The 26,726-nt window shown below is 36.3% G+C and overlaps 3 protein-coding genes across 3 annotated transcripts; 1 reads left to right on the forward strand and 2 right to left on the reverse strand.

The window, feature by feature from the left end:
* The first annotated feature begins 2,476 nt into the window (after nt 1-2,476).
* On the forward strand, nt 2,477-4,923 carry LOC125470804 (ubiquitin-NEDD8-like protein RUB2). The gene is made up of 3 exons (XM_048570449.1): nt 2,477-2,641; nt 3,490-3,749; nt 4,646-4,923. The coding sequence occupies exons 1-3, from the start codon at nt 2,549-2,551 to the stop codon at nt 4,755-4,757; spliced, it is 465 nt and encodes a 154-aa protein (XP_048426406.1). The 5' UTR covers nt 2,477-2,548; the 3' UTR covers nt 4,758-4,923.
* A 2,636-nt stretch (nt 4,924-7,559) lies between these two features.
* Nucleotides 7,560-10,278, reverse strand: LOC125470798 (IQ domain-containing protein IQM6-like). The gene is made up of 8 exons (XM_048570428.1): nt 9,845-10,278; nt 9,609-9,723; nt 9,458-9,523; nt 9,293-9,381; nt 9,107-9,194; nt 8,722-8,958; nt 8,528-8,629; nt 7,560-8,404 (listed from the first exon to the last, which is right to left on the reverse strand). The coding sequence occupies exons 1-8, from the start codon at nt 10,276-10,278 to the stop codon at nt 7,697-7,699; spliced, it is 1,839 nt and encodes a 612-aa protein (XP_048426385.1). The 3' UTR covers nt 7,560-7,696.
* A 6,693-nt stretch (nt 10,279-16,971) lies between these two features.
* Nucleotides 16,972-23,797, reverse strand: LOC125470807 (homogentisate solanesyltransferase, chloroplastic-like). The gene is made up of 11 exons (XM_048570459.1): nt 23,327-23,797; nt 21,517-21,984; nt 20,813-20,934; nt 20,566-20,712; nt 19,995-20,220; nt 19,292-19,365; nt 18,908-19,000; nt 17,952-18,069; nt 17,767-17,829; nt 17,385-17,467; nt 16,972-17,287 (listed from the first exon to the last, which is right to left on the reverse strand). Exons 2-10 carry the CDS (start codon nt 21,718-21,720, stop codon nt 17,393-17,395), a joined length of 1,122 nt encoding a protein of 373 aa, XP_048426416.1. The 5' UTR covers nt 21,721-21,984; nt 23,327-23,797; the 3' UTR covers nt 16,972-17,287; nt 17,385-17,392.
* Between the last annotated feature and the right edge of the window lie 2,929 nt (nt 23,798-26,726).

The following is a 26,726-nucleotide window of genomic DNA, read 5'->3' on the forward strand; positions in this document are numbered from 1 at the left end:
CAGCAACAACTACGCCATATGATTTATAAAATATAGTTTAAATAGATAGTCTTTTTAACGTTACCCTTTTTCATTAACAATTACATCATATGATTTACAAATTATAGTTTAAATAAATAATCTCCTTAATACTACTCTTTTTTATATTTACATACACATAATATATGAGCTCCATCTAGTAATACTTAGTCCATGACAATCCGCCGAACAAATAGAACATTGGAGATTTGTAGTTAACGTGAATTAGAAATATCCACCAACAACTTGCCTAACCTAGGATTGCAACTAATGTATTGATATCCAACTTTTTTGGGTTGTTTTCTTGCTCACTATCTTCAAGTGGTGGTAATACTCATCGGATTAGCAGTAATAAATAGGTGGTCAGCAAAAATACTTTTTTTATTTTTTATTTTTTTTATTTTAAAGAATTTGATATCCAACTTTTTTTTTATGATTATTTACTTTTTAAAAAAGGGATCGGCTAGAGGTTTCCCAACAGCAGTCCACTTTTTTAGGGGCCAAGAAAGATTCACATATGCATTTTAGCTTCCTCCTGACCACCATCGTGTAATTCACTAGCAACATAAATCGAACCTAAGACATGCCGTGTGGAAACTACCCTGAAATTCGTCCCCAACCACTGGCCATTCCATGGTGATATTTTTTGGGGTAAATGACAAAAAACTACCTCAATTATTAGTGTCACGACACTTTCATATCTCATCTTTTAAAATTGACAATGTGATACCTCATCTAACGAATTTGTGCCAATGTCAGACATTCGTCAATTTTTCTATTAATTTTTCTGTTAAATGCTGATGTGACCAGAGACAGGACCCACTCACTAATCCAACTGGATTAAAAAATAATTAAATATATTTTTAATAATTAATATTAGAAAATTAAAATAAAATTATTTTTTTATATAAAATTGTGGGATCCACCCTCTCTCTCCTCTCACTCTATCTTGCCTCTCTCTGGACACCTGCATCCCCAAAACCTTTCCTACTCGTTCCCCCTCCCCAACCTTCCTCCCCCTCACCCTTTCTTCCCCTCGCTCTTTGTCTTCCCCAAACTCAAAACCACATCCACCCAACCCAGATCCCACCCCCACTCTTGTCTTTTTCGTCTTCCCCAAAAGGTTTGGACCACACCCAGATCTGACAATTTGTCGACCTGGTGTACATCGTCCTTTCGTTTGACACCACCAACGTGTTCACGGCATCCTCGTGCACCTTGACCGACTCGACGCAGCATCCACCCTTTCTCTCTCTTTCGCCTTTCTCTCTGGACACCTGCATCCCCAAAACTTTTCCCACCCGTCCCCCATCCCCAACCTTCCTCCCCCTCACCCTTTCTTCCCCATGTTCCCCGTCTTCCGCAAACTCAAAACCAGAACCACCTAACCCAGATCCCACCCCGCCCCTGTCTTCTCCATCTTCCCCGAACAATTTGGACCACACCCAGATTTGACAATCCGTTGACCCAGTGTACACCGTCCCGTAGTTCGACACCGCCAATGCATTCACGGTGTCCTCATTCGACGCAATAGAGATCCGAGTCTTGCCAAATCTTCAGGCTCTTGTCCTAGGAGACTGAGTAAATCAGGGCGTTGTTGACGGCGATGCCGATGACAACGTCGACATGTTGGATCCAAAGGCATTTCTCGTGCCCCGATGCGGCGTAGAGGAGGTTGTGGTTGATGGCAAGGCAGGTGATTGAGAGGGAGGGGCGGTGAAGCAGAGGTAGGAGATGGAGAGGTCGAGGGGGTCTAGAGGGGAGAGTTTCTGGATGGAGAGGATAAATGGCAGCGTTTAGAGGGAGAGGTTGCGCAGAGAAGACGGGAGTAGGGGGAAGAAAGGGTGAGGGGGAGGAAGGTTGAGGGGGACAGGTGGGAAGGGTTTTGGGGATGCAGGTGTCTAGAAAGAGAGAAGAGAGATAAGCGAGAGAAAGAGGAGAGAAAGGGTGGATCCCACAATTTTATATAAAAAAATAATTTTATTTTTAATTTTTTAACATTTAATTATTAAAAATATATTTAATTATTTTTTAATTTAGTTGGATTAGTGAGTGGGTCTTATCTCTGGCCACGTCAGCATTTAACAGAGAAATTAGCAGAAAAACTGACGGAGGTCTAACATTGGCATAAATTAGTAAGATGAGGTATGACATTGTCAATTTTAAAAGATAAGGTATGAAAGTATCGTTAGACCCATAATTGAGGTAGTTTTATGTAATTTACCTTATTTTTTGATACATATTGGGGAATCTCAAACGTGGGGCCACATTTTCTCATATTTCCAATCACTTCTCCCCTGGAAATGTCAATTTCGGAACCGGAGAATAAAAAAAATAAAAAATCAATTTCCGAATTATTCACCAAAAAAGAAATCTTTTAATATTCCTTTTTCTTTTCATAGATCCGATTTATTTTCCACCAAAAAATAAGAATAAAAATACATAAATACCTCTTATTTTGCTGTTTATGATATCAAAAGTCAGAGATATCAATCTCTCTCTTCTCTGTCTCTGAAGTGAAATCGAAAACATGCAGATTTTTGTGAAAACCCTAACCGGGAAGACCATCACTCTCGAGGTTGAGAGCAGCGACACCATCGACAATGTTAAAGCCAAGATCCAGGTACTCTCTCCCTCTAATTTCTGTTTTCTTCTTGTTTATTTATTCGCTCCATAATTTAGGGTTCCGATTTCTGGTCGATTGGGGTTTTTAATTTATTACGATTTTGTGATTTGCTTCAATTAGTATTTTGTATCAGTGTTTGTGATTGTATACGTATATATGTGTGTGTGTATGTGCTCCTAGGTTATATTTTTATACTGGATTTAGTTTTGTTTCTTGAAAAGAGGAGTATTTAGGGAGTTATTCTCTGTTGGAACAATTCTATAGCTAGGGTTAATGTTTCTGATTTCAGCTATTGATGCACTCGGTTTTTGGGGGTTAAAAGTTATTGCTCTTGCCTCTGTTTTTCTGGTTTTATCCTTCTTGGAAGGGAAAAGGACAATCGAATTTCATCATGCCGGCCCTTTTGAGAAATAACTGTGTAAACTAATTTGTGTGGCAGACTGGCAATCAATTCCACCCAGATTTCCATCATGAGGCTTCTTTTTGTTGATTTTGTTTTAATTTCGTCTCTCAGAGAAATTTTAAGCCGAATTGTAGCCTTTGTGAGATTGTTTATGAAAAAGACGATACTTTTATCTACCAAAGAACAAGTTTTCATCATGACAACATTGGCAATTTTTAGACTATTAATTATTTGTTTTCACGGACTTGTGGAAAAAACATTAGTCTCATATAGAGATCAGTGGCAATTTTGAAGGCGAATCACATGTCAAAGTCATGATGTTTCTGTCCTTAATATTTTTTCATGATGTTTCTGTCCTTAATATTTTTTCTTTGTGCGCATTAAAGGGAGTTCCATTTGTAGTTGTGGGATTGCATGGTAACTTGTATATGTTTGTTTTCAGGATAAGGAAGGCATCCCTCCTGATCAACAGAGATTGATTTTTGCTGGTAAGCAATTGGAAGATGGTCGAACTCTCGCAGATTATAACATCCAGAAGGAGTCAACGCTTCACCTGGTCTTGAGGCTGAGAGGAGGAACCATGATTAAGGTGAAGACTCTTACTGGGAAAGAAATTGAGATTGATATTGAACCAACTGATACCATTGACCGGATCAAGGAAAGGGTTGAGGAGAAAGAGGGAATTCCTCCAGTGCAACAAAGGTATATTTTCCTTTTGTTATAAAATTCAATGTAATTAAAGTAATGTGTTATTTTAATTCAAGTCACTTCTGATTGATTATTTATATCTGCATCAGTTCAGTAGTATCATATGTTAATCATTTGAATTCTTTGTTTCTCATAAATATAATAACATTTTGGTTTTCATTCTTGTCGAATTTCTACTGTATGATGGATAAAAAAACGATGTACTGAATTATTCTATCTACGTGCTCTTGCTCTCATATTGGGCAGCGAGTAATGATTGTTCTAGCCTCCTTTTTGTCCTGTAATAATGCTGGAAGTTGTGCTTGTTCACTGTTTACTTTGAAATGCTCTCATTCATGATTTCGGCGTTCCACAGCACTTACAGTTGGTCATCTGGTGAGATTGTTCAGATTGATAGGATTCCCATGTTACAGTTGACTTTAGTTTCTATTCCTGTTTGGGATATTTTAGCTGCTGCTGCCGCCGCCGACTTGTGTTTTGACAACAGATAATACCCCGTGATTGTTATTCTGTATATATACGTCTGAGAACTTCAAAAGAAAATTTGGATTTGAAATTGCATTGCTTTCCTATTATGAAGTCTTGTGTCGCTCTTAGCTAATGGGAATAATCTTCTTAAGCAGTATCCGTCGCATTAATGAGTTAGTTAACAGTTCTGTTCATTGCTCTCCCGTTGACATTGTTTCAGCACAGGTTGAATGGTATACTTACTAAACATTTGAGGAAATGTTTTTCATGTTAACATGTCTTTTTGATGTTTTGGTCATTTTCAAGTTCTTAAATTTATTTCACATCGAGTACTGGCCAATTTTTTTCTGTGGCCAGTGTCTGTCAGTTGTAGTTCCACTTATTTGCTTCAAAGACCTAATTAATTTTATAAATTTTTGTAGGCTTATCTATGCTGGCAAGCAGCTCGGGGATGACAAGACAGCTAAAGAGTACAACATTGAGGGGGGCTCTGTCCTTCATCTTGTGCTTGCACTACGAGGTGGTAGTCAATAAATATTAGTTTTTTGGATCCGGCAAACTCTTTTGTTTAGGCCTTATCAAGTCTTGATGCCTTAACAAAAAATTTGAGTTGCATGTTATTTGTTGATAAATTCAAATACATGGCAGAAAGCCTGTTCTAAGCTGGTTACTGTGGACATAAGTATTTCTTTTACCCGCATACATTTGCCTCTCTCTCTCTCTCTCTCTCTCTCTCTCTCTCTCTCTCTCTCTCTCACAGAAACTCACACATGGTATCGTATCATTGGCACGGGATGCTATGGTGGCGGCGCACCTGTGCCATGGAAAGCCAGCTTGTTTGTAAGGGCCCTTGTTTCTGTTTGATGGTTCTACAAGCAAAGACATATCCAAAGATTTCGTGAGGAATGTGATGTGATGTGAAGCTTCTCAAAGGCTCTTAAGGGGGTCTGCGTAGAAAATTTTAGGAAGCAAAATGAACTGGTAAAATTGTGGCTTCTGAGACGAGAGATTGGTTTAATCAATGGTGCACTATCTGGCCATTCTTAACGATTCTCAGTTTAGGATTTAGGGTTAAGATTTTATTCACAGATTTGTTGGAAAACGCTAACCTTAATTTGAACCTTGTGCCCAAATGATGAATGCACGAGGAAATGTTGAGAATAATGTTGATGTAGCAATGTAAAACGGCTACTATCAATACTCTCTAGTAAGTTCTTTTTGCCAAAGAAAGAGCGAAAGAAGGCACATGCAAGGTCTCTTGTCTTATCAAGGTGAGATTCATTCTCAACCGTTGAGACTCTTAACCGTTTTTTCTTTTATTAGTAAGATGTGTTGTCTTGGTTTTGCAAAAGGGCGAATAGTCTTTTTATTGCAAGTATCACCCCACAGCCTTGATCACACCCTTACGAATGCGAGGCAAAAACAGAGAGCCCTATGTGTTCAAATGGAATTATTGATTACATGGGAGTAGGTTAAACCTCACAATGAGCTAGCCATATTAATTTGGTTCAAATTTGCATTCAACGGGAATCGAACGTGAGACCTCTCAGGTATAAATAAAAAGGAATACTACTAGACTGTAGTACTCAGTGGCTACAACGAAGGTGCTTTTAAAACCTTTGAAAAGTAAACCTCAAGCAACTCTACCTTTAGGACATCAAAGGCTGAAATTTACAAAATTGTGGGAAGTATTAACAAGGGTAAATTACACTTTCAAACCTTAGGTTTGAGGTCTATTTCAATTCCTTACAACACCTTCAAAACATTTCACTTTCATACCTTAACTACTGTTTTATTTCAAAATAATACATCCGTTACATTTTCTATACATTGATCCGTTAAGTGCTGACGTGGCTGCCATATATATGCTGCGTGGCTGCCAAATGTCTGCCAAGTGGCAAAAAAATGATTTTTTAGTTTCTTTTTAAAAAACCTAAATTTTCTCAAAAAAAAAAAAAAAAATTTGAAACCCATCCCTAAACCTGCAAGAGAAGGAGAAGAAGAAGAAGAAGAAGGAGCAAGAGGGGAAAAAAAAATAGTGCTTGAACCTACCTTCCTCCATATTTTTGAGATTTTCAGTGTGGGTAAGTTTCGAAAATACTTTGAGATGGGGAGTTTGAGTTTGAGATGATTGTTGGACTGGTTTTGTGGTAGATCCACCTAATCTCGGGTGGGATATTTGGGGGTAGGTGATGGGGGATTTTTGGGAGGGGTGATGGGGGATGGAAGAAAGGGGTGGCTCGGGTGGGATTTTGGGGTGGGTGATGATGTATGGGAGAAGGGGGTGGGTCGGGGAAGACGATTTTTGGGTTTTTTATTTTTCCTCCTCTTCGTCTAGGTTGTAGGTTTTTTGTGTTTTTGTTTTGGGGGGGGGGGGGGGGTGGGGAACGAACTGAGCTTGGCCTTTTTTTTTTTGTTTTTCTCTTTCTTCTTCTCCGTCTTCTTGTTGTTGTTGTTGTTGCAGGTTTAGGGATGTAGGGGTGGTTGTGGGGAGATGGGATGGGATGGGTTTCAATTTTTTTTTTTTCCTTCTTTCTTCTTCTTCTTCTTCTTGCAGGTTTAGGGGTGGGTTTCAAATATTATTATTATTTTTTAAAGAAAATTAAGGTTTTTTAAAAAGAAATTAAAAAAATTATTTTTTTGCCATGTGGCAGACATTTGGTAGCCATGTGGTAGCCACGTCAGCACTTAACGAATCAATGCATGAAAAATGTAACGGAGGTATTTTTTTGAAATAAAATAGTAGTTAAGGTATGAAAGTGAAATGTTTTGAAGATGTTGTAAGGAATTGAAATAGACCTCAAATCTGAGGTATAAAAGTGTAATTTACCCTATTAACAATTATAAGAAGCAAGTTAGTATTGAAAAGTACGTAGATTTAGGGCTGGTTTGGTATTGCAGTGCTTTGAAAAAAAGTTGCTTCTGTTGTGCTGTGAGAAGAAGCAGCTGTGAAATAAAGCAGCAGAGTGTTTGACCAACTTTTTTGTAAAAGTGCTTTTGAAATTTGAAAAAAAAAAAAAAAGCAGTATTATAGTGTTTGGTAAACTTTTATGTAAAACAGATGTAAAAAAAAGCCGGTTTTTCAAAGCTGGGTTTTGCAGCTTCTTATTTTTGGTTTTTTTTTTTCACTCAAAACTATGAATAAAAGCTGAAGCTGAATGTTTACTAAACACAAAAATAGCTCTCACCTTTTTTTGATACCAGCTTTTTTCAGAATCACCTCAATACCAAACCAGGCCTTAGTAAGGGGTTCTGTAAGCCTGCATTTGCAAAGCAACCAGTGTAAGTAGAGGCACTTTTAGGCAAAGCACTTTTAGCGTTGGGAAAGATCTCTTTCTGAAGGGCTGTTGAGTCCAAACTCTACAAAAAAAGGTTCTAATAAGAATGCAAAACAATTCCTATAATATTAACATCTTCTCTATCTCAACATGTAAATCGTTGAAGATGATCCTTTCATCTACAAGGTACGTACTTCAGCCTATGGTGTTGTGTCGCTTGCTCCTCGAGCGGGGGCCAAGGAGACTTTTCACGGAGGTTTCCTCGTTACTCAAAGGAGACGGAATCAAGAGTCGGGGGCTTCTTCCTATCCTTCTCGGAGACAAGTTGGCTTGCTCTAGAACCCGGAACTGAAGCTCTGAAGGATAATCCCTCATGCAACCTATTCGCGGTCCAGCTCCCGTTGTCCACCTGCTGGTTAAATGCTGCGCCAACTGGTATGACTTCATTCCCTTGTGTGAATCAATCCTCTGCATGATCGTTTCCTTTGGCACTGGCTTTTCATCTTCTTCAAATTGATCTTCTTCGAACAAGTTCAGTTTAGGGACCATGAAGTCTTCCTCTGTCAGGACTGATTCTTCAGCTGTTTCGTAACCATCATCCGAGGCAGAGTCTGGAAAGTATTCGCGACAGGTTATTGGTATTCCGTCCTTCAAAATGTCAAAGGCATCGTTCCTTTGTGGTATTTCGAGTTTGGCTATCTTTGAGCAGAATCTTTCAGGTAATCTTGACAGAATAGGATTGGGATTTTCTGCTGAGTTAGACTCCTCATTTCTTGAGTCAGTGTTATCTTGCTCTGTGCCTTCGTCTTTTGTTGTTGTGGTTTCTTTTGGTTTTCTTGGGCTGTTTCGGATGTTGCTGCTCTTCTTTGTACAGCCTCCTTCTTCGTCATCAGCTGGACTTCTCTGCAAATTGAAAGAGAATACTTCTTTAGTGAATGCCCTATACTACTACATAAACTCATCTTCTGAAATTGTAGAAGATAATTTCTCGAACTAAAACAATCGAAGTTTGGGGTGTACACATACATTAACATTTGTGAGATCTACGTCGTGTTCCATGAGGAACATTATAAATTCCTGGAAGTTTTCTTCCGTGGGGAGATAATGCCCACTGTGAGGCCAAACTGACTGTTGACATAAACCGAGAAAGAAAAACGAGATGATTAGTATTGTGTTAAACATAATCTCATTGGCAGTATAAAGGATTCGATCATTTATACCTTCAGAATTCCTTGTTCCACTACTAATCTTCCAGCAGAAAGAGTGGCTCCGCCTGCCAAGAAACTCGAATGTTGAAACGTCCCCTTGCTCTTCTGTCCAACATACAAGGTCTTGGATGTGCTAAGCACAAATATCCACTTTGTTTCTTTAGGTTCTGATGTATCAAGAAAGTTTCCACTCTGCTTGTACATGAACTTCCCATCCTGCACTACAACTTCATAAGCCTCCCTTTCGGTCTGCAAAATGAAAGAAATCTTTGTCAGTAATTCGGTTCTCTTTGAAGGTCTACCATTAAATTGAAACCTTGGTGAATAAGTATGGACTGTTTCAAATTCCTACACAGAGAACTTAAAACGGAAAATCTTGACTGATGATAACGCTCACCGGGCCAAGATACTTGATACATTGCGCTTGAAGCTTCGACCTAGGGCATGTTTCATGGTTTAATTCTCTTCCATCTCCTATATCAAGCCTGCATTTTTAAGAAACAAACTTTCGTAACTACGAAATAGATGCTATACAATGTTCTTGGTTGTGATCATTATATGATTTCCCAGATTATTTACTTACCAATAGAAGAATGGCTGTTTACTTTCGCAATGGAGCCATCGTGCATAGTAAAAGTGAAGATTATGGCCATAGCGATGTCTTGGATCAATCTGTTAGGAGGAAGGAATAGGAGTGAGAATATCCGTAATGAAATCTAGTAGAGTGATTGTAAGATATAGAACTTACTGCCTCAAGCCAATGCTGCAACGCAAGTTTACGCGCCCTTTTATCCTTTGACAAACCTTTTCCCACCTTCAAAAGAGTTGCAGCAACAAAAATTAGAGCCGTAATTTTACAGTACATAATGCAAGGTCACGTAGCTTTAATACTAACTTACCTTGGCAGCTTTAGTTCTTGCCCGAGACCAGCGAGAAACAGCTGTCTCAGGTTTCTGAATGTCGAAAAATGATATAGAGCTCTGCCTTAGTTCAGCAAAATCGAGCACCTTCCACCTACAAATCGAACCATAATAATATAAATCTAGGCGTAAAAAAAAATTTCCATTTCCTTTCATGCCGAAAAAATGGATGTCACAGCTCTTCAAGTTGCAAGTACACATGAATCAAAGCATACCATCTCTGCTCCACAAGAATTGCACAATCCGCAAGCTGTCTTCTGGTGCGAAAACTCTTATAAACTTTCTGCAGCTTCAATGCAGCCTGGTATTTGGGCTCCTTTAATGAGTTCTCGGATGTCTGCTGTTTCTCTCCAATACCGCTTTCTGCTCTAGCAGACACATTGTGTTCCATATCCCTGGAAGGTGAGTTCGCTGAAATGGCGTCTAATTCCATCTCCTTCAAGCTAAGTGGTTCTTCAAAGTTCATCTTTACCGAACCAGGTGATTTCATGGTTGTCGTTGGTTCTGAACCACAGCAGGTGTTGGAGCTCAATGACTGCAATGGTTTCCTCTCTTCTTTCGTAAGACTAACTGGACTTACATGAACAGCTCCACAATGACTATCCAAATCATCAAAATCTGCAAGTGGGCAGGATACTGGAAACCCCATTGACCACCAAGGAATTTATAGATATATAAATTATGCTACAAATAACCAAGATCTGTATCAACAAGATCTATGGGGTCCCTATACCTGCAAAAAATGAACAAATGTACAGAATTAGTTATAAAAACGTTACAGCATACGTAGTAATATCATGGCTCATTTCATTCCCAGGATTGGATTGGACTGGATAACTCATAAAATTCAAGGTATAGTGAAGGCAAAGGTGAATGATTTCCATTTTGAGGGGATTACACATAAACAAAACATATCGCTTCTGATCATGCTATTTTGTGGCGATTAGAAGACGTAAGTTTTCTTCATGAGTAATTTATTCTCTACCTTCAAGTTGGATAAATTATTTTTTGTTCAACATCCAATCCTAAGCACCAGACGAGCCCGTGTTTAAACATTCAGGAATGGAGTTCTACCATTCTATACATTGATGGAGACATCCATCTCCTCCTTATTCCTGCTTTTCTACAAGAAATCCTAACATGGTACCTCAAAAGCCATTTTTACAACCTCCGTGCAAATAGCAAAAGGAGGATTTAAATCCATCAAACAACCAATTCCATATTATGTAACTCCCATTGCAATTTTTCGAAAAACAAATTAAGAATTACGCACTCAATAATGAAGGGTAAAAAATAAGCGTTTACCTTAATCAGACAGAGAGTCAAAACGAGAGATGACACTGATTTAAGACAAAGAATGAGGAGAGAGAAGCAAAGAAGGGTAGAGAGAGAAAGATGGAGGAGAGTGAGAGGGAGAGAGAGAGAGAGAGAGAGAGAGAGAGAGAGAGAGAGAGAGAAGAAATGGACATGCAAATGGCAGGTAATGATGAGAGAGAGAGCGGGAAATATGGGAAGTTGAAAGTTGAAAGTTGAATGGGGTTCTATTTTGTTAAGCTTCGAGCTTAATGTACCTTCGTTTTCTTCTGTTTCTGGCTTAACACAGCACCTATACGTTGGCTATATGCTATTCTTGCAATGCAACAATTATATATAGAAAGCTTGGAGTTAGAGAGAGAGAGAGAGAGAGGGAGTCAGTCATAATTGAAGTATGTTCTCCACACATGTGGTATTGACCACATAAGGAAGTTTACCTACTTATAATATATTTGAGGAAAATAGTGCAATCCAATGTAGTCATTTATATGTGTTGAACAAATAGACAATGTTAATACGAATAATATAGTCTTGACGAACTATCTATCTATTAAATGCATATAAATGATTAAACGATCTTTGATTTGATTAATTTTATAGTGATCTTTAAATGATGATTAAGAAAATGAATGATTTTCAATTATGAAATTCTATAAAAAAAAATGCATTAATAGCAAGGACCGAACAAGGTGGTGCACCCCATAGGTTCAGCGCACGTACAAATCCTATTCTCCATACTTTAATTAGATTAGTATCAAGATTTTAGAGTGACGGCCAACTGTCTGTTACTATTCACATCAATAGTGTCCCCACAAGTGACGGGTAGTACGGGTCTTGTTGTAACTAGAAGTAGAATAGTTTCATATAAGTATTATTTGATTTTCAATTTATCAACAAGGAATTCATGTACCTTAATGACTATATTTTTTTTTATTACAACAATATATTTATACTAAAGGGTCGGAGATGTGGGTTCGACGACCTAATTGGTCAGCCATAATAATTATTTGTCAAATGCTCCATTCATGGGTGTTGAACTCAAGATATCTCACTTACAAATAGGGAAAATATTATTAGACGTAGTGCTAAGTGAATATACTTCACCACTATAAATTATAGATTTCTATGTGGATATTGTGTAAAATGAAAGATATTAGGGGAAGACCTTCCACTCATTTTTTTTCTAATATAAACACCACAAACACATATATCTTATTTTGTTGTGACGGAAAATAAGCTTGTGTTTCTTTCCTAACACGAAAAGGTGCACACACCACAAGTTTTAGAGGATAATTATTAAGTACCCTGTCTTGGAGTTTAGGGTTTGTAACTTATGATTCAAACTAAATTCGGTTATGACATGAGTTATCATTTACCAAAACCTACACCCTTCATAAAAGCTAACTAATCTCACTCTAACTATGCAATTAGTTGTGGATGTTAAAATTTTCCCCATATCTTTTCTTTGATTTTCATCTAGGTTTCTTTGATTTTACATCTTAGTTGAAGCTAAAAAAAAAATCACTAAATCGTAACATTAGTCACAACTACTTTTGATTTTGAAAAATATATAACTAAGTTTACTTGTCTGAGTATTTGGGGTCACTTTTTGTTGGAGGGAAGCTTCTCTGTGGTACTTCCAAGTTATTCCACAAAAGTCTGCTGGATCTGAGCCTGGAATATGAGATGTTTGACTCAACAAATACTATCCTATCGATATACAAAGCTGCTCCCACTTTCTAAAATGATCAGTCGAATTGACTAATACATTTTTTTGAAACTTAATTTCTTTAATTTTGTAGACATAATAGATATTACAAACTGTGTTTAAAAAGTGCGCTGTGATATAAACAACTGACATGTGATGAAATAGTGAGCTGTCATGAACAATTGACACTTAATGAAATAGTGACATGAGAGAATCTCTTCAAATAATAAGTACAAATGATCAGATACGTTTGAATTAAAGATCAAGAATTCAATTCCCTATCACTGTAATCTAAAAATTTTTGTCAATCATGCGAATTCAATTCCTTTTGAGTTGTTAGCTGCATGGAAACTTCTTTGGTAGTATAATAAGCTACAAAAATCACCTCTACTCTGTTGGGGCCAACTTTGAGATTTTTAATTTTATTAGGTTCTTGTATATATATACATGAGATCATATTTTAGAGTCCTTATGCACACAATGACACCTATTGCACATGTCAAAAGTGCGTACTGACATAGTAAAATAGTGATATGAGAAAATCTTTGTACATAGTGAATACAATTAACAAAATAAGTTAGAATTAAGGAGTTAAAAAGTCAATTTCTTGTCATAATAACCTAAGAAATATTTTCCATCGTGCGAATACCACTCATTCGTACATGATCGGCATTAGCTAATAATTATGATTAGAGTGGCAAAAGAAAAAACCATTCACTCCTTTAACATAGACACCTAAAGATAGGTCATTTGATTCAACATTTGGTTGTGGTTGATCCAACATGTGAAACTTTCTTATATTTCTCACACTTCCATTAAAACGAGGGCTGCGGAAGAACACATTAATGTGTAAAGCAACTAATTTTCCACCAAAAGTCATGTTTACGCAATAAAATACGACCCTGTTTTCCTAACTTCTTAAATGCATAAAAAGATTTATATGACACGAATAAGCATAGCTAAATTTTTGTGTGCACCTATGTCAGTTAAGTTGTCTCATCACTTTGCAAGTTTATTCTTGCTCACTATTCTAACTCTGAGAAGTCTCAGCACTATTTATGTGATTTAGGCTTTTAACTGCTTTTGTGCCCCTTATAACTATATAATCTAATCTCACATTTATAAAATTCAGAAAAACCATAATATAATCTAAATCTAATCCATATAAACTTTATTTTAAGAGAAAGACTTGTATAAAATAAGTTTATTGTCACTTGACATTTTTAACTAATAATATATTTTTGTATGCTGATTTTCTTTTATTAATAAATGTATTACTAATGTGAAACGTCACGTGACGGGAAACATGTTTTATATAAATTAATCTCCTAGGTCGGTGTTTTATAATTTTTCGCTTGTTTGTGTTGCGACAAGAAATAAACTCTCGAATGTGTTTCAAGCAAAGAGTACAGCTGTGTACCATCACTGTACGGCCTACCAGACCAATAGGATTTGTTTGTATTAAGATTAGATTCGACTCTACGACCAACAGCTCTAGCTGTAGGCTGTAGCTTTCTGCAAAAGCACTTTTTTTATTCTGACCGAAGCGAATGACCAAGGTGTCTCGAACGTGCGGTTTTTTTTTTTTTGGTCCAACGCGATTGCTTTTGTAAATCACCGACGTAACAACTCACACACTCGTATATAGGGGTGGTTCGGTATGGGATCCCATACCGAAACCATTGTCCCGATTCCCAAACCGAAATTTTTGGGAATCCCAAATTCAATCCCAATCCCAAACCAAATTTTCAGGAATCCCAATTTTAGGGAATCCCAAAATAATTTCGGGATTTCGGGACAAATCGGGAATCCCGAAATGCTTTTGGGCTTTTGAACTAAAATTTGACATATTATGTTTTTGGGCTAAAATTTGACATATTATAAAGTAATAAATAAAGTAACAAACTCAAAAGCAAAAATAGTAGTTACAAGCCAAGGTTTATAAATAAAGTAACAAACCCAAAATCAAAAAAATTAGTTATGAGCCAAAGTTTCAATAATTAAGTTACAAACCAAAAGCTAAAAAGCAAAGCTTAAAGTCTATAAATATTGTTGGCCTCTTCGGCCCCTTCGTCCCCTTGATCTTGTTGATGCTTGTGGTTGCTCCCTTCTTGTTGGTAATTGTACTCTTCCCCTTGATGTTGATGGTTGAGCCCTTCCCCTTGCAATGGGTGGTCGTGGAGGTAGTGATTGATTTTGACGTTGTTGAACTTCAACTTGGAGTGGTCGAGGAGGTGGAGGTGGCATTTCATTTTCTTGTGTTGTATTCTCCTCACCTCCCAAATTAGCCGTGCCTAAAACAATAAACCACAAATCATTTACATTGAATTATAGTCTAATAGATAATAAATACTAAGAAAATAAAAGAGGATATACGAAGCACAACAAGGGAATCAAACTTTTGTGCCAACCACTCGGTTTTTTTACCATTGTAGATTCAAGGGCTACCAAAACAGGTTATGTGTGTATGCCTAACTATCTTTATAATAAATATATGTTTTTTTTGTTACAACTAATAAATAATGAATAATTCAAATACAAACTTTTCATATCACTAACTATTAGTACTAGTTAGAACTTAAACTACATCAAATATTAAGGTGCATCAATTATAACTATCAGTATACCCTTTATTAACCTCCCTATAGTGAATTACACCACATCAGTTATATTAATTAGTTTTATTAATGTACTAGTTTATCAATTAACAATATGCATGCACAATATTAAGGTACTAGTGTAATATATGTATACTGATATATATAATCAAACTTTTCTAAGTCATCTAACCTAAAAACAAATGAACGGCACAGATTAAATCTAAAACAATGAACGGTTCAAATAATTCTCTTATAATAAAAAAATAATATATATATAATATTTATTTCAATTCGGTATGGGAATACCGAAAAAATGGAGATGGAATACCGAATCCCATACCGAAAATTTCGGTTTGGTTCGGGATTACATACCGAAAATTTCGGGAATTTTGGTTTGGGATTTTTTTGGTTTGGGATCGGGATTTTTTCGGTTTGGTTTGGGATTTTTGGGATTTTTTTCCAGCCCTACTCGTATATGCGTAGTAGTATTTGATAAACCAATTAACGAAATTATTTTAAGAAAAAATTAGTATTCGGTCTTTAATTTTTAATGTTTATTGATTAAGACCTTATTAGTTTTTAGATTTTGATCAAAGTCACATAACATTAATGTATTAATGAATTAAATGTCATTTACATAATTTTCTAAAATAAAAATTAGTAATTAATTTAGGGTTTTAATACTCACATCATTATTAAATTCCTAATTAATTTTCAATTCAAAACATTTCCAAAATATAAAAAATAAAATTAGAATAAGTTTGTACCCAATAATTTTTTTTATAAAAATTTCAACTTTTTAATCTTATATGTACCATTCATAAATTATTCAATTTTTTTCTAATCTTAAATGTACTCATTCTGAAATATATCAATTTATTATCTGCAAAATGTACCTTTTTTTAATATAAAATGTACCTATTTTAATATAAAATTCAATCAATCTTTTTTCTAATCCATTTTTTAAACTTATATGAGTACATTCTTTGATTTGAGAATGTATCCATGTTAAATTCAATAGAAGAAATTTAATAATGTTACCAAGCCCAATTTATATATATATATATATATATTTGTTTTGAAAAATGTACCCATGTTTGGTGCAATAATTTTTTGGCTAGTTTTGATGAACGTACCCGTGTACACACACACACACACAAAATATATTGGAGAACATAATTTATCTTTAATATTTTTTTATCCCATAAATTATGGGTTTTATTTAAAATTTCATTAATATAAATAACTATAAATTTCATTTTCAATTTTAAAAATTAGAAATACTTTATTACATTAATGTCAGAGACTTCGATCAAAAACTGAAAACCACAAAGGTTTTAGTCAAAGAACATTGATAATTAGAAACCACATCCAAAGCCTCCCTTATTTTAATATGCATAGCATTGAATGATATGAAAATGAATAATTGAGATTAAAAGTAAACGGTTTAAATAGTTATGAAAATTAAGCCTAACGGCTCAAACATTCATATCATTGAATGATATGTAGCATTGGAATCACACTCACAAATCAAAGAAGAAAAAAAATATGGACTTGGAAATTTCAAGAGGAAGCTTGTAATCTGGTTAAGTTGATTAATCAGCATCTGAGTACACATATGACATGATTAATGGTCCTTCTCTTTTAGCAATTTTATTGTCAGTAAAATTTTACACTAAAGAGTGTTAGATTCGGACTAAACCACACGAAGAACCAGCCATAATAAATATTTTTTTATCAAACTCGCAATCCACAGAATTCAAACTTAAAATATTTCACTTATAAGTGAAAATAAATAACACTAGACAATACTACGAAGTGCTTTTGTTTTTCTAATGCAAGCGATCTACAAGTTCAAAATTAAGTACTCTTAGCTGCTTGAGCAATCTATTCTTTGTTGCACCTCCTACAACTTTTTTATTTCATTTATTCATTCTACACATAACGGAAGACATAACATAAAGACGAGCGCAATGGCATTCTAGAATTCATATAGCCAACCCGATATAGTGTGATCAGGCTTTGTTGTATCCATTCTGCACATAAGTTATCTGAAGTTAATGACATATGGATTTATGACTTCTTATGCCAATATTTACAATTTGACAGGATACAGATTCAGAAAATACTGACCGAAGTTGCTAGATGAAAGGGAAAAGGATGTACTCGGCATAGAAGAGATTCCAAATAAATCTGTAGTAGTTGGCACTTGCTTCCTGCAGAATATGCATTCAAACTTGCACAATCAGATGATGAACTAAACATTCTCTATCACGTTATCGGAATATTAAACATCGCAAAATAGTCGTACTGAATTTCCGTATTCCAATTTGTAGTACTTGATTTCATTAGACCATTTACCTTGGTGTAATTCGCTTTCTCAAGCACCCAAGTCCACATAAGAATAAAGTATTATGTACGAGTTTAAGATTAGCCATAAGTTCATTCAATGTTTATTTATCTACGAAAGGGGCTACAGTGGTAATCGGAGAGGTAAGAAACCCAAGATACGAACCTGGAAAACTAAACTCAGTGCCAAGATTGCATGCATGGGTATCATTAAGCTACGTCTGAATGCCTGCACCACAAGTAACTCAAGGACTTGAAAATTTTTGGATCGAAGGACTTGAATGGCTATCTGTCCAAGTGCAAGGACTGCGCAATCATCTAAAGGTAAACTTCGAAGGGATGCATACTCACCTCCGGCATTAAACTTGCTGCGAATACGGAACCAACATAATTTAGCAGCAGAAGCCCAGAACCAAGGAACGCAATGTTTCTAACTCCAAGTTTTGTTGCAAACGTTGTTATTTCAAACCTGCAATCATCCTAATTCAAATGAGTATCTGATGACATCTGTAATATTAGGCTTCAAACAGAAAATATTGGCATATTTAAGCAAGAAAAGTAACAATATTAGTCAAGCATATTAAGAAAATTGAGAATTCACTAATTCAGCGACTAAGATCAACTATGCCAGTATGGGGTAGAGGGTCCAAGATATAATGTGTGGTTCGTGTGTAAAATTAGTCAGACGAGAAAAAAACAAAAGGAAAAAGGAGTAACATTAAAATCGTGAGGGCATGGTCGGGGTCCAAAGTAGACAATATCGTGCTACGGCGGAATCGAGCCCCGGATGTGGTGGAGCCCGGGTCGGGATGTGACAATTTAGTATCAGAGCCAATCCCTGGCTGGCAGAGTGCCGACGAGGACGTTGGGCCCCTAAGGGGGGTGGATTGTTAGATTCCACATCGCCCAGGGGAGAGGATCCTCTATGCCTTATATGTATATGCCCACCTCCATATATCACGAGGCATTTTGGGAACTCATTGGCTTCGGGTTCCATCGGAACTCGGAAGTTAAGCGAGTTTGGATTGGAGCAATCCCAGGATGGGTGATCCGTTGGGAAGTTGCTCGTGAGTTCCCAGAAACAAAACCGTGAGGATGTGGTCGGGGCCCAAAGCGGACAATATCGTGCTACGGCGGAGTCGAGCTCCGGATGTGGTGGAGCTTGGGTTGGTATGTGACAAAAACTAATAGCAAAGTTTGGAACTGTTTTTAACCTTTCAAAAGTAACTTGTATGGATAAAAAATTACGAGGAGCAAGTATCAAATGAGATATCAGCAGCCACAAAGTAATTAGTCCTACAACTCACTTGCGGTCCCCCTCTACATCCGGAAGATCTTTTGTTATCGCAATAACCAAAGCAAACAATGTTACAAAGGTAGTGATAAAAGCAACGGCCGAGCTGCAGATAGAATTTGAATTTCAGCATTAGTATGTACAGAGCTTAAATATCTGAAGTATACAGCGAGATTCACAAGAAAATGCAAGCTTATAAGTAAAAATCTTCAGTTGTTCGAGAAAGATTGCTTTCTGTTATCTGTCATAAGTCCATACTCAAGGGTCTAACTTCAACAACTCCTTTTCAATCATGTACTAGTCCAATCTAATTTTGGAATCACACCATTGGTCATACACTATGCTATGGTTTTATCTGTATCTACATGACACAACAAAAAAAGGGCAAGTAACACACCTCCACTCAAATTGAAGCCCAAGGGCAGCTCTAGTGGCATAATATACACCGAAATTGAAAAGGAAACCCCGTACCTGCGATAGTTATTTTGTTAATCTCTTGTGACATCCCCACTGCTGGAGAAACAAATGAAAAGATAATATTCATTTCACATATTAATACAAGAGATCACGGTAGCTATTTCCACAACACCATAAAAGCAACCACAAAGATCCTAACCCTTTTAAAACTCTTTACTTTTCAGGCTCCTTGCTAGTAAGTTGTTTAATTCAGACACATTAATTTTCAGACAGTCATATTAGTTAAAGCTATGCTAATTCAGCAAGAAAGGGTGTTACACTACAGTAGCATTAGATGCTTCAGCCATATAATAATGTCAAACTACTGTTTTGAGCATAATTTTCATACTTGGAAAATTGTTTTGTTTCACTTGGCTTCTAAAATAAATTACTCCCTTCTCTGTCACTCGCCACGGGCCTGCTACCCTCCCCTCTTTTTCCACAAATTAAAAATAAAAACTTAATATTAGCCTTTATCTTTATTTGGAGGTTTTAAGGATAGCCTATGAATTTCAAATTCCACATAATACAATATCAAACGATTGAATTCTGAGTCATACTAACTTTAGAATGGAGCCAAAACATCCAAAAGGAGCACATCATTGTATTGTTAGAATTAGAGAAGGTGTGAAAATTAGCAATACCGAGGCAATTATAAGAAAAGCTGCAACAGGAAATCTTTTCATTCTAAGCGGAGGAACAGAATATATGGTGCCAAGGAAAAGACCAATACAGTAGAGAGAAGTAATGAATGGCCCAGAGGTCAGTCCAACGATCAACAACCCAGTCACCGCAAAAAATACCACCAAGAGCCATGCTGATTTAACTGAAAGATCCCCAGCAGCGATAGGTAAATAAGGTTTGTTTACCCTGAAACACAATGTAAAACAGGCAGAATAAGTTCAAAGAAACTGACATGAAATAACTTTGATGAAAATGTCACACAGCAGGAGAACAGAATAGTTGACAGTTTAGCAAAAGGTCAAGATCATCTGGCTCTTCAAAGAGTAAACAACACTTTCTTAACAAGAGTCTCTAAGTCCGATGATTATATGCATCCACTTTAAATCTATGACGATTCAAGGCATCAATAGCATTCTGATAAGGGCCAACTTGTGCAGGATCTTCAAAAAAAATAACAATGACCATTTACCCTTTTGTCGTTGTTTGGAACTAATATTTCAAGTTAAGGTTGTATAAATGTGTGCAGCGTACTTGTCAATTTTGATATCGTAAATCTGATTGATGCCAACTCTATAACTATTCCCACATAGTAGAGCAAAAAGACCAGAGAATGCCTTAAACAGCAGAGACCACTTTATCAGATTGGAGTTCTCAATCAATGCTCTTGCCACCAAAGCACTGTGGACAAAACGAAAATGAAACTTGGTCAACTACAGCAGCACTGAGTTGGAACTTAAACTAGTTTACTAGCCAGTGTTCTCCGTGGTAATTTACTTACATAGACCCCAGAACTGTCCCATGTACGGTATGGGGCCTCATGAATCTCCAACAAGCATCTTTAAAATCTGAAACTTTGGTCAATACTGGATCAGATTCAGCAGCTCCAACTTGACTGCAGGCCTGGCCAGCATTCACTTTCACTTTAATGCCACGCTCGAGTCTTATAAACTGATAGACTATAGTCTATAGTGTAAAAAATTTGGATGCAACCATGCATATGGAACCAAACCAATTACTAAAAACATTCCAAATGAACAATCACCAAATTTCCATTTCTTCTACTTGCATTTTCTAGATTAAGAAAAATAGGTTCATCAACTATCCCAAGCTTCTGACCAGTTTTTGCTGCTTTGACATGTTCAATATTAAGACTTTTTTCTCTTTGACAATGCGATACTCTATTCAAACCACTAACCCACATCCGTGTTCAACATGGATTAACAAACAAGTCAAAACTTCCAGTTCTGCTAACACCCACAGCTACATTTACACGGATTAAACTTCCAAATATATATATATATATATATATATCTCTCTCTCTCTCTCACTAACTGGAGTAAAACTAAATAAACCCATCTGAAAAAAAAAAAAAAATCAAATCTTTGTTGTGAATTTTGAGTTTGGAATTGTTTAACAGCCACTGCCAAGAGAAACAGCCCAATTGGAGCAATTAAAACTTAAGAGTGGAGAAATGCAGCATACCCAGGTGGAATTTCGCCTCTTCTGGCGGCTAAGCAAGGATTTGGAGCTGCTTCTGGACACCCCAATTGAGTTCAACTTTGTCCTGCAGCTTGAGAGAAAAGCAACCGATTTTGTAGTGGTGGGCCGAACAGACATTGGAGGCAAAGAGGATGAGGTGCTGCAGTGAGGTGTTATAGCTGGGAACCGCAGAGAAGAAAGCTCCATGTCTGGGGAAAGAGAGAGAGAGGAGGGAGAGAGCAGGATGGGATCTCCCCAACGTGGCCTTTTGTTTTCAATGATTTTACTTTACTGTTAATTGTGATTAAAAAAAAAAAAAAAAAAAAAAAAGAAGTTTTCCGCTGCCGGGGTTCGAACCCGGAATCATAATATTTGATTTAACCATTGCTACAGCGGATGCTTTGTGAAAACTTGAGTATTAATAGCATACGAATATGCACAAATGCTCAACCTGCAAATCCCCCAACACCCCTGCACAAAAAAAGAAAGACTCCTCATCAATTGCAAGTGACATATAAGGGGCTGATGAATGCCTATTTAACTGAAAAATTATAGAGAAAATAGAAGAGGATTTGAAAATTTAGATAAACGAAAAATAACGAATGAATGACATGTCGTTTAAGAGCAAATGGAGATGCAGCGTATTGAACCCCGTACCTCTGCTGCATGCAAAGAGAGCTACATCCCCAAATTGGCATTTTTTTTTCCAATGGTTTTATTTAACTATTGCTTGTGGTTCGAACCAGGAATCAAAATCTATGGTTTAATCATTGCTACAATGGTTACTTCAACTTGAGGATTTAATTGTGTATAAATGTTTACAAATGCTTCACCTGTGAATGCCCCGGGACATATACAACAAAAATGAAAATCTCCCCCCTCAATTGCAAGTGACATATAAGGGGTTGTTGTGGGCATATTTAACTAAAAAATTATAGAGAAAGCAGGAGAGGACGTTGATAATTCATATATTTCATACGTCTATACCATCTATTTGTAGTCTTTTTGTGATGTTTTTGAGTGAAACTCGTTGTGTTTTACTCAATTTTGTGTTAGTGTTCAATTACGTGTACTTTAGGATCAATTTAAAGGCAAAAGAAGTGAAAACATATCATTTTTGGAGCTGACCCTTAGTCAAATGTGGAAAGAAGTTTGGTAGCCTATTTGAAGTCCAAATAAAGGTTGGTTGCCTGTTTTAAAGCCTAAATAAAGTTGTTAACTGTTTTGAAGTTCAAATAAATAATTCAAGATGAATCAGGCTTGTTAGAGCATTTCCAAATGCGATGTCAAATATAGTATGTTAAAAATTTATGTGAGCGTTAACGAAAAGGGCTTGGGCTAATTTTTATTTAATGAAGAACCACCCTAAACTATTATTTAATAAAAAGGGCTTAAGTTTTAATCATAAGGACATAAAACTTATCTTTCAGGCCCTATAAAAACTAAAACACACGGGCTCAACAAAAAGCCTAAACTAGATAACAATTAATATTCCAAAATTGCCCCTAACGTTGCCTAACCAAGGGTTGTTAGCCAAACTAAAAGTTACAATCCCAAAATCACTCCTCCCTCCAACGCCATTACTATCGGGATACCTACCCCTTCAAACCGCACCAAAAATTCGAAACCTCCATTGCTTGAAACCTCAAGTTGTCAACCAATTTCAACTTCAATTCAAGTTTTCAAACAATAATCTACACATCAAATCCGGAATTCCTCAACCCAAAAACTGCATTTGAAGACGGAAAGAAAAACTGAAAAAAGTCGAGATATATATTTGCAGAGTGCAAATTGGAGAGACAAAGGTAGGAACCTAGAAACAAGTTTTTAAAAATGCGCTGCTGACAATTATCATCAATCCTTGTAGAAAAGATGTGGAGTTGTTCTTGATGGAGAAATAGCATCTGTCTGTTTTAAGAACGGAAACTATGGTATGGCAACCAGTGGTGGAGTTATGTAGGAAGGAGGGGGCCGCCCCTTTGCTTGCCAAAAAACAAGCCTAGGAGTGAGTCCTAAGCCCCTCTGGTTCGGCTGGAAATAGGAAAACATGGTGGCTGACTATTCATGCTGCAGGCTGGGCCCGCACCTCCGGTTGCCGGAATTTTTTCCCAAAACTCGAATTTCGCCCCTCTGCTCTGGTGCTCTGTGCTATGTTTTGGTTCTCTGGCAGAAGAAATGGAGCACTTGGTTGAGGGAAGAGGGTTTCACTCAGTTTGTGGTTTTGGATTGGCGAAGAAAACAAAGTTCTTGCTTTGAAGCAATATTACTCTGGACGAGTGGCTTGGGTTTTTTCTAGGACATGTGGAAGGAAATGAGAGTACCAATAAATTAGGTCCATTAAACCTAACAAACAAGACAAAAGACGTGCAGAAATATCAATTGCTATCTAGTTTGCTTTCCAATACGAACTTTTGGATCTTGTGGACTTTTTCTTCTTAGGATTAATCATACACCATTAACCATACAAATGTAAATCTTGGGTGCACAACATCTGTAAGCAAAACCAAAGATTATCAGTCGATAGTTCGGTGTTTCTTGGCCAAATCTAAAAGTACACATATTTGTGCATTGTCAACATCTATTAAGAGGATGGGTTGACCGATATCTGAAGATTAGACCAACCATAGGTAATACATTCATGCATATGCTTCAAAAAGTTGAAGTTGTACCCGTTGATCATATTAATGGTTCACTAAAGTCCCCTTTAAATCAATTGAACACTAATTATTTTTAAAAATTTAACACTGACTATTTTGGAACTCAATGCGGATACTATTAATATTTCTTAAACTAAACATTGACTATTTCTAGAACTAAACACTGACTTTATTATACTGAACACTGGTACTATCACTATTTCTTAAACTGAACATAACTATTTCTCGAATTGAACGGGGGTACTATCAATATCTCAAACTAAAACTAGTACTACCACTATTTTTAAACTGAACACTAACTTTTACTTAAACTGACTATTTCTAAAACTAAACATGAACTATTTTTAAAACTGACTATTTATGAAATTGAATACGGATGCACTATTTATGAAACTGAACACAGGTATACTATTTATGAAACTGAACACATGTATACTATTTATGAAACCGAACACGGATACACTATTTCTGAAATTGAACACGGTTACACTATTTATGAAACTGAACACGGGTATACTATTTATGAAATTGAACACGAGTACACTATTTATGAAATTGAAAACGAGTAGATTATTTATGAAACTAAACGCGGGTACACTATTTATGAAACTGACTTTATGAAACAGAACACGTGTATACTATTTATGAAACTAAAAACGGGTATACTATTTATGAAACTGAACACACTATTTCTGAAACTGACTTTATGAAACAAAACACGGGTATACTATTTATGAAACTGAAAACGGGTACACTATTTATGAAACTGAACACACTATTTCTGAAACTGACTTTATGAAACAAAACACGGGTATACTATTTATGAAACTGAAAACGGGTACACTATTTATGAAACTGAACACACTATTTATGAAACTAAATACGGGAACATTATTTATGAAACTGAACACGAGTACACTGTTTATGAAACTGAACACGAATACACTATTTCTGAAACTGACTTTACAAAATTGAACACGAATACACTATTTATGAAATGACTATTTATGAAACTGAACACGAGTACACTATTTCCGAAACTGACTATTTTGGATCCCTTAATATAAAAACATTGAATTTCTGAATAATATAAAAAAAATATAAAAAAGGATAAGATTTAGGATCCCTTGACAAGATTAAACTAGTTAGAAAACACATGAGACCTAAAGAAAAACATTTAGATCCAGAGAGTCGTCAATTTGGTTGAAGGCTATACCTTAGCAGACGAAGTTGCAATTTTGTTTGCAACTTTGCATACATATACATACATGTTTCTCGTCATTTTGAACAGGCATGTTACATCATAAGTGGTCCAGCAGACAAAAAGAATGTGAAACCCCTATATAAACAAGCAACATTCGGCATGACCGTGAGAATTATTTGTAACGATCTCTATCCTTTACAAGCATCTTAATATGGTGATCATCTAATCATCCCATGTGTGTGTTAAGATAAAGAACAATGTAGTGATTATTCCATCATTCAATTTTACCGAATGTGAAAAGCGAGATTATGTTTAGCTGTGTCAATAGAAGTAATGGTGTGTTAAGATAAAGAACAATGTAGTGATTATTCCATCATTCAATTTTATCGAATGTGAAAAGCGAGATTATGTTTAGCCAATGCAATAGAAGTAGAATTGATCCATACGAAATATATCCATGGGTGTACAACTACAATTTTTCAAGATCAAAGGACTACATAGTCTACAACTTTTAGGTCAATATGCCACATCTTCTTCAGCCATAGTCGTAAAACAAGAACATTGAATGATTTAATGAGTTCAAGTTATACTCTTACACGAACTTTAGATCCAAGGTTAACCAAAGTTCTAAGACTGGTCACACCTATGTTTCTCCAAATTCTATATGTTCTTCTGCAAATCCGAGTTTTAATTTAAATAAAGTCAAGAAAACACCTTCAACAACCAAAAAACACTAAATGGGATTGCATATCCAGATTGTCGAATTAAAAAAAAAACACACACACACACACACACACACATTCGGATATGAGCAATTAAATTTGTTGCAATTGTAGTTTTGAGAGAGGGTCTATGAAATGGTACCGTTGAGTAAAGGCGCAAACGAGGTCTGGTTTGAGGTGTTCGTCGACGAATTCTTTGAATTTCTGAATTTTGTGGCGGTAGATGTCCACGAACCCTAGATTAGATTAGATTAAAATTCGACACCACAAACCTTATCCAACTCTAATGTCCTCTGAATATCGACTTCCATCGGCCAGGCAATCAATATTGGTCACTCTGTACTGCCTTGCCGCCGAGATGGAGACGGCTCAAAATGAAGTTTGGGGGTCTGATATGTGGTTTTTGCATAGTGGCAGAGATGGAGCTGCAATGCAAGATTAAAAAGAAAAAATGGAAGGTTTTGAATGTCGGGAAGAAATGGGGGAGGGAGACAAAATAGCAGAAAGAACCATAAACAAAGAAATATATTAAACGGACAAAAGTTTACCATCATGGGCAAAATTGGAAATTCAATATTAGGGCCATTTAAATTGGACCGGTTTATTGTTGGGCTTTGTCCTAACCATTAA

Source organism: the organism of the source record quoted next, unplaced genomic scaffold, assembly GCF_019419815.1.
Source record: "Pyrus x bretschneideri cultivar Hongxiangsu unplaced genomic scaffold, Pyrus_bretschneideri_v1 Contig53, whole genome shotgun sequence".
Lineage (NCBI taxonomy): Eukaryota > Viridiplantae > Streptophyta > Magnoliopsida > Rosales > Rosaceae > Pyrus > Pyrus x bretschneideri.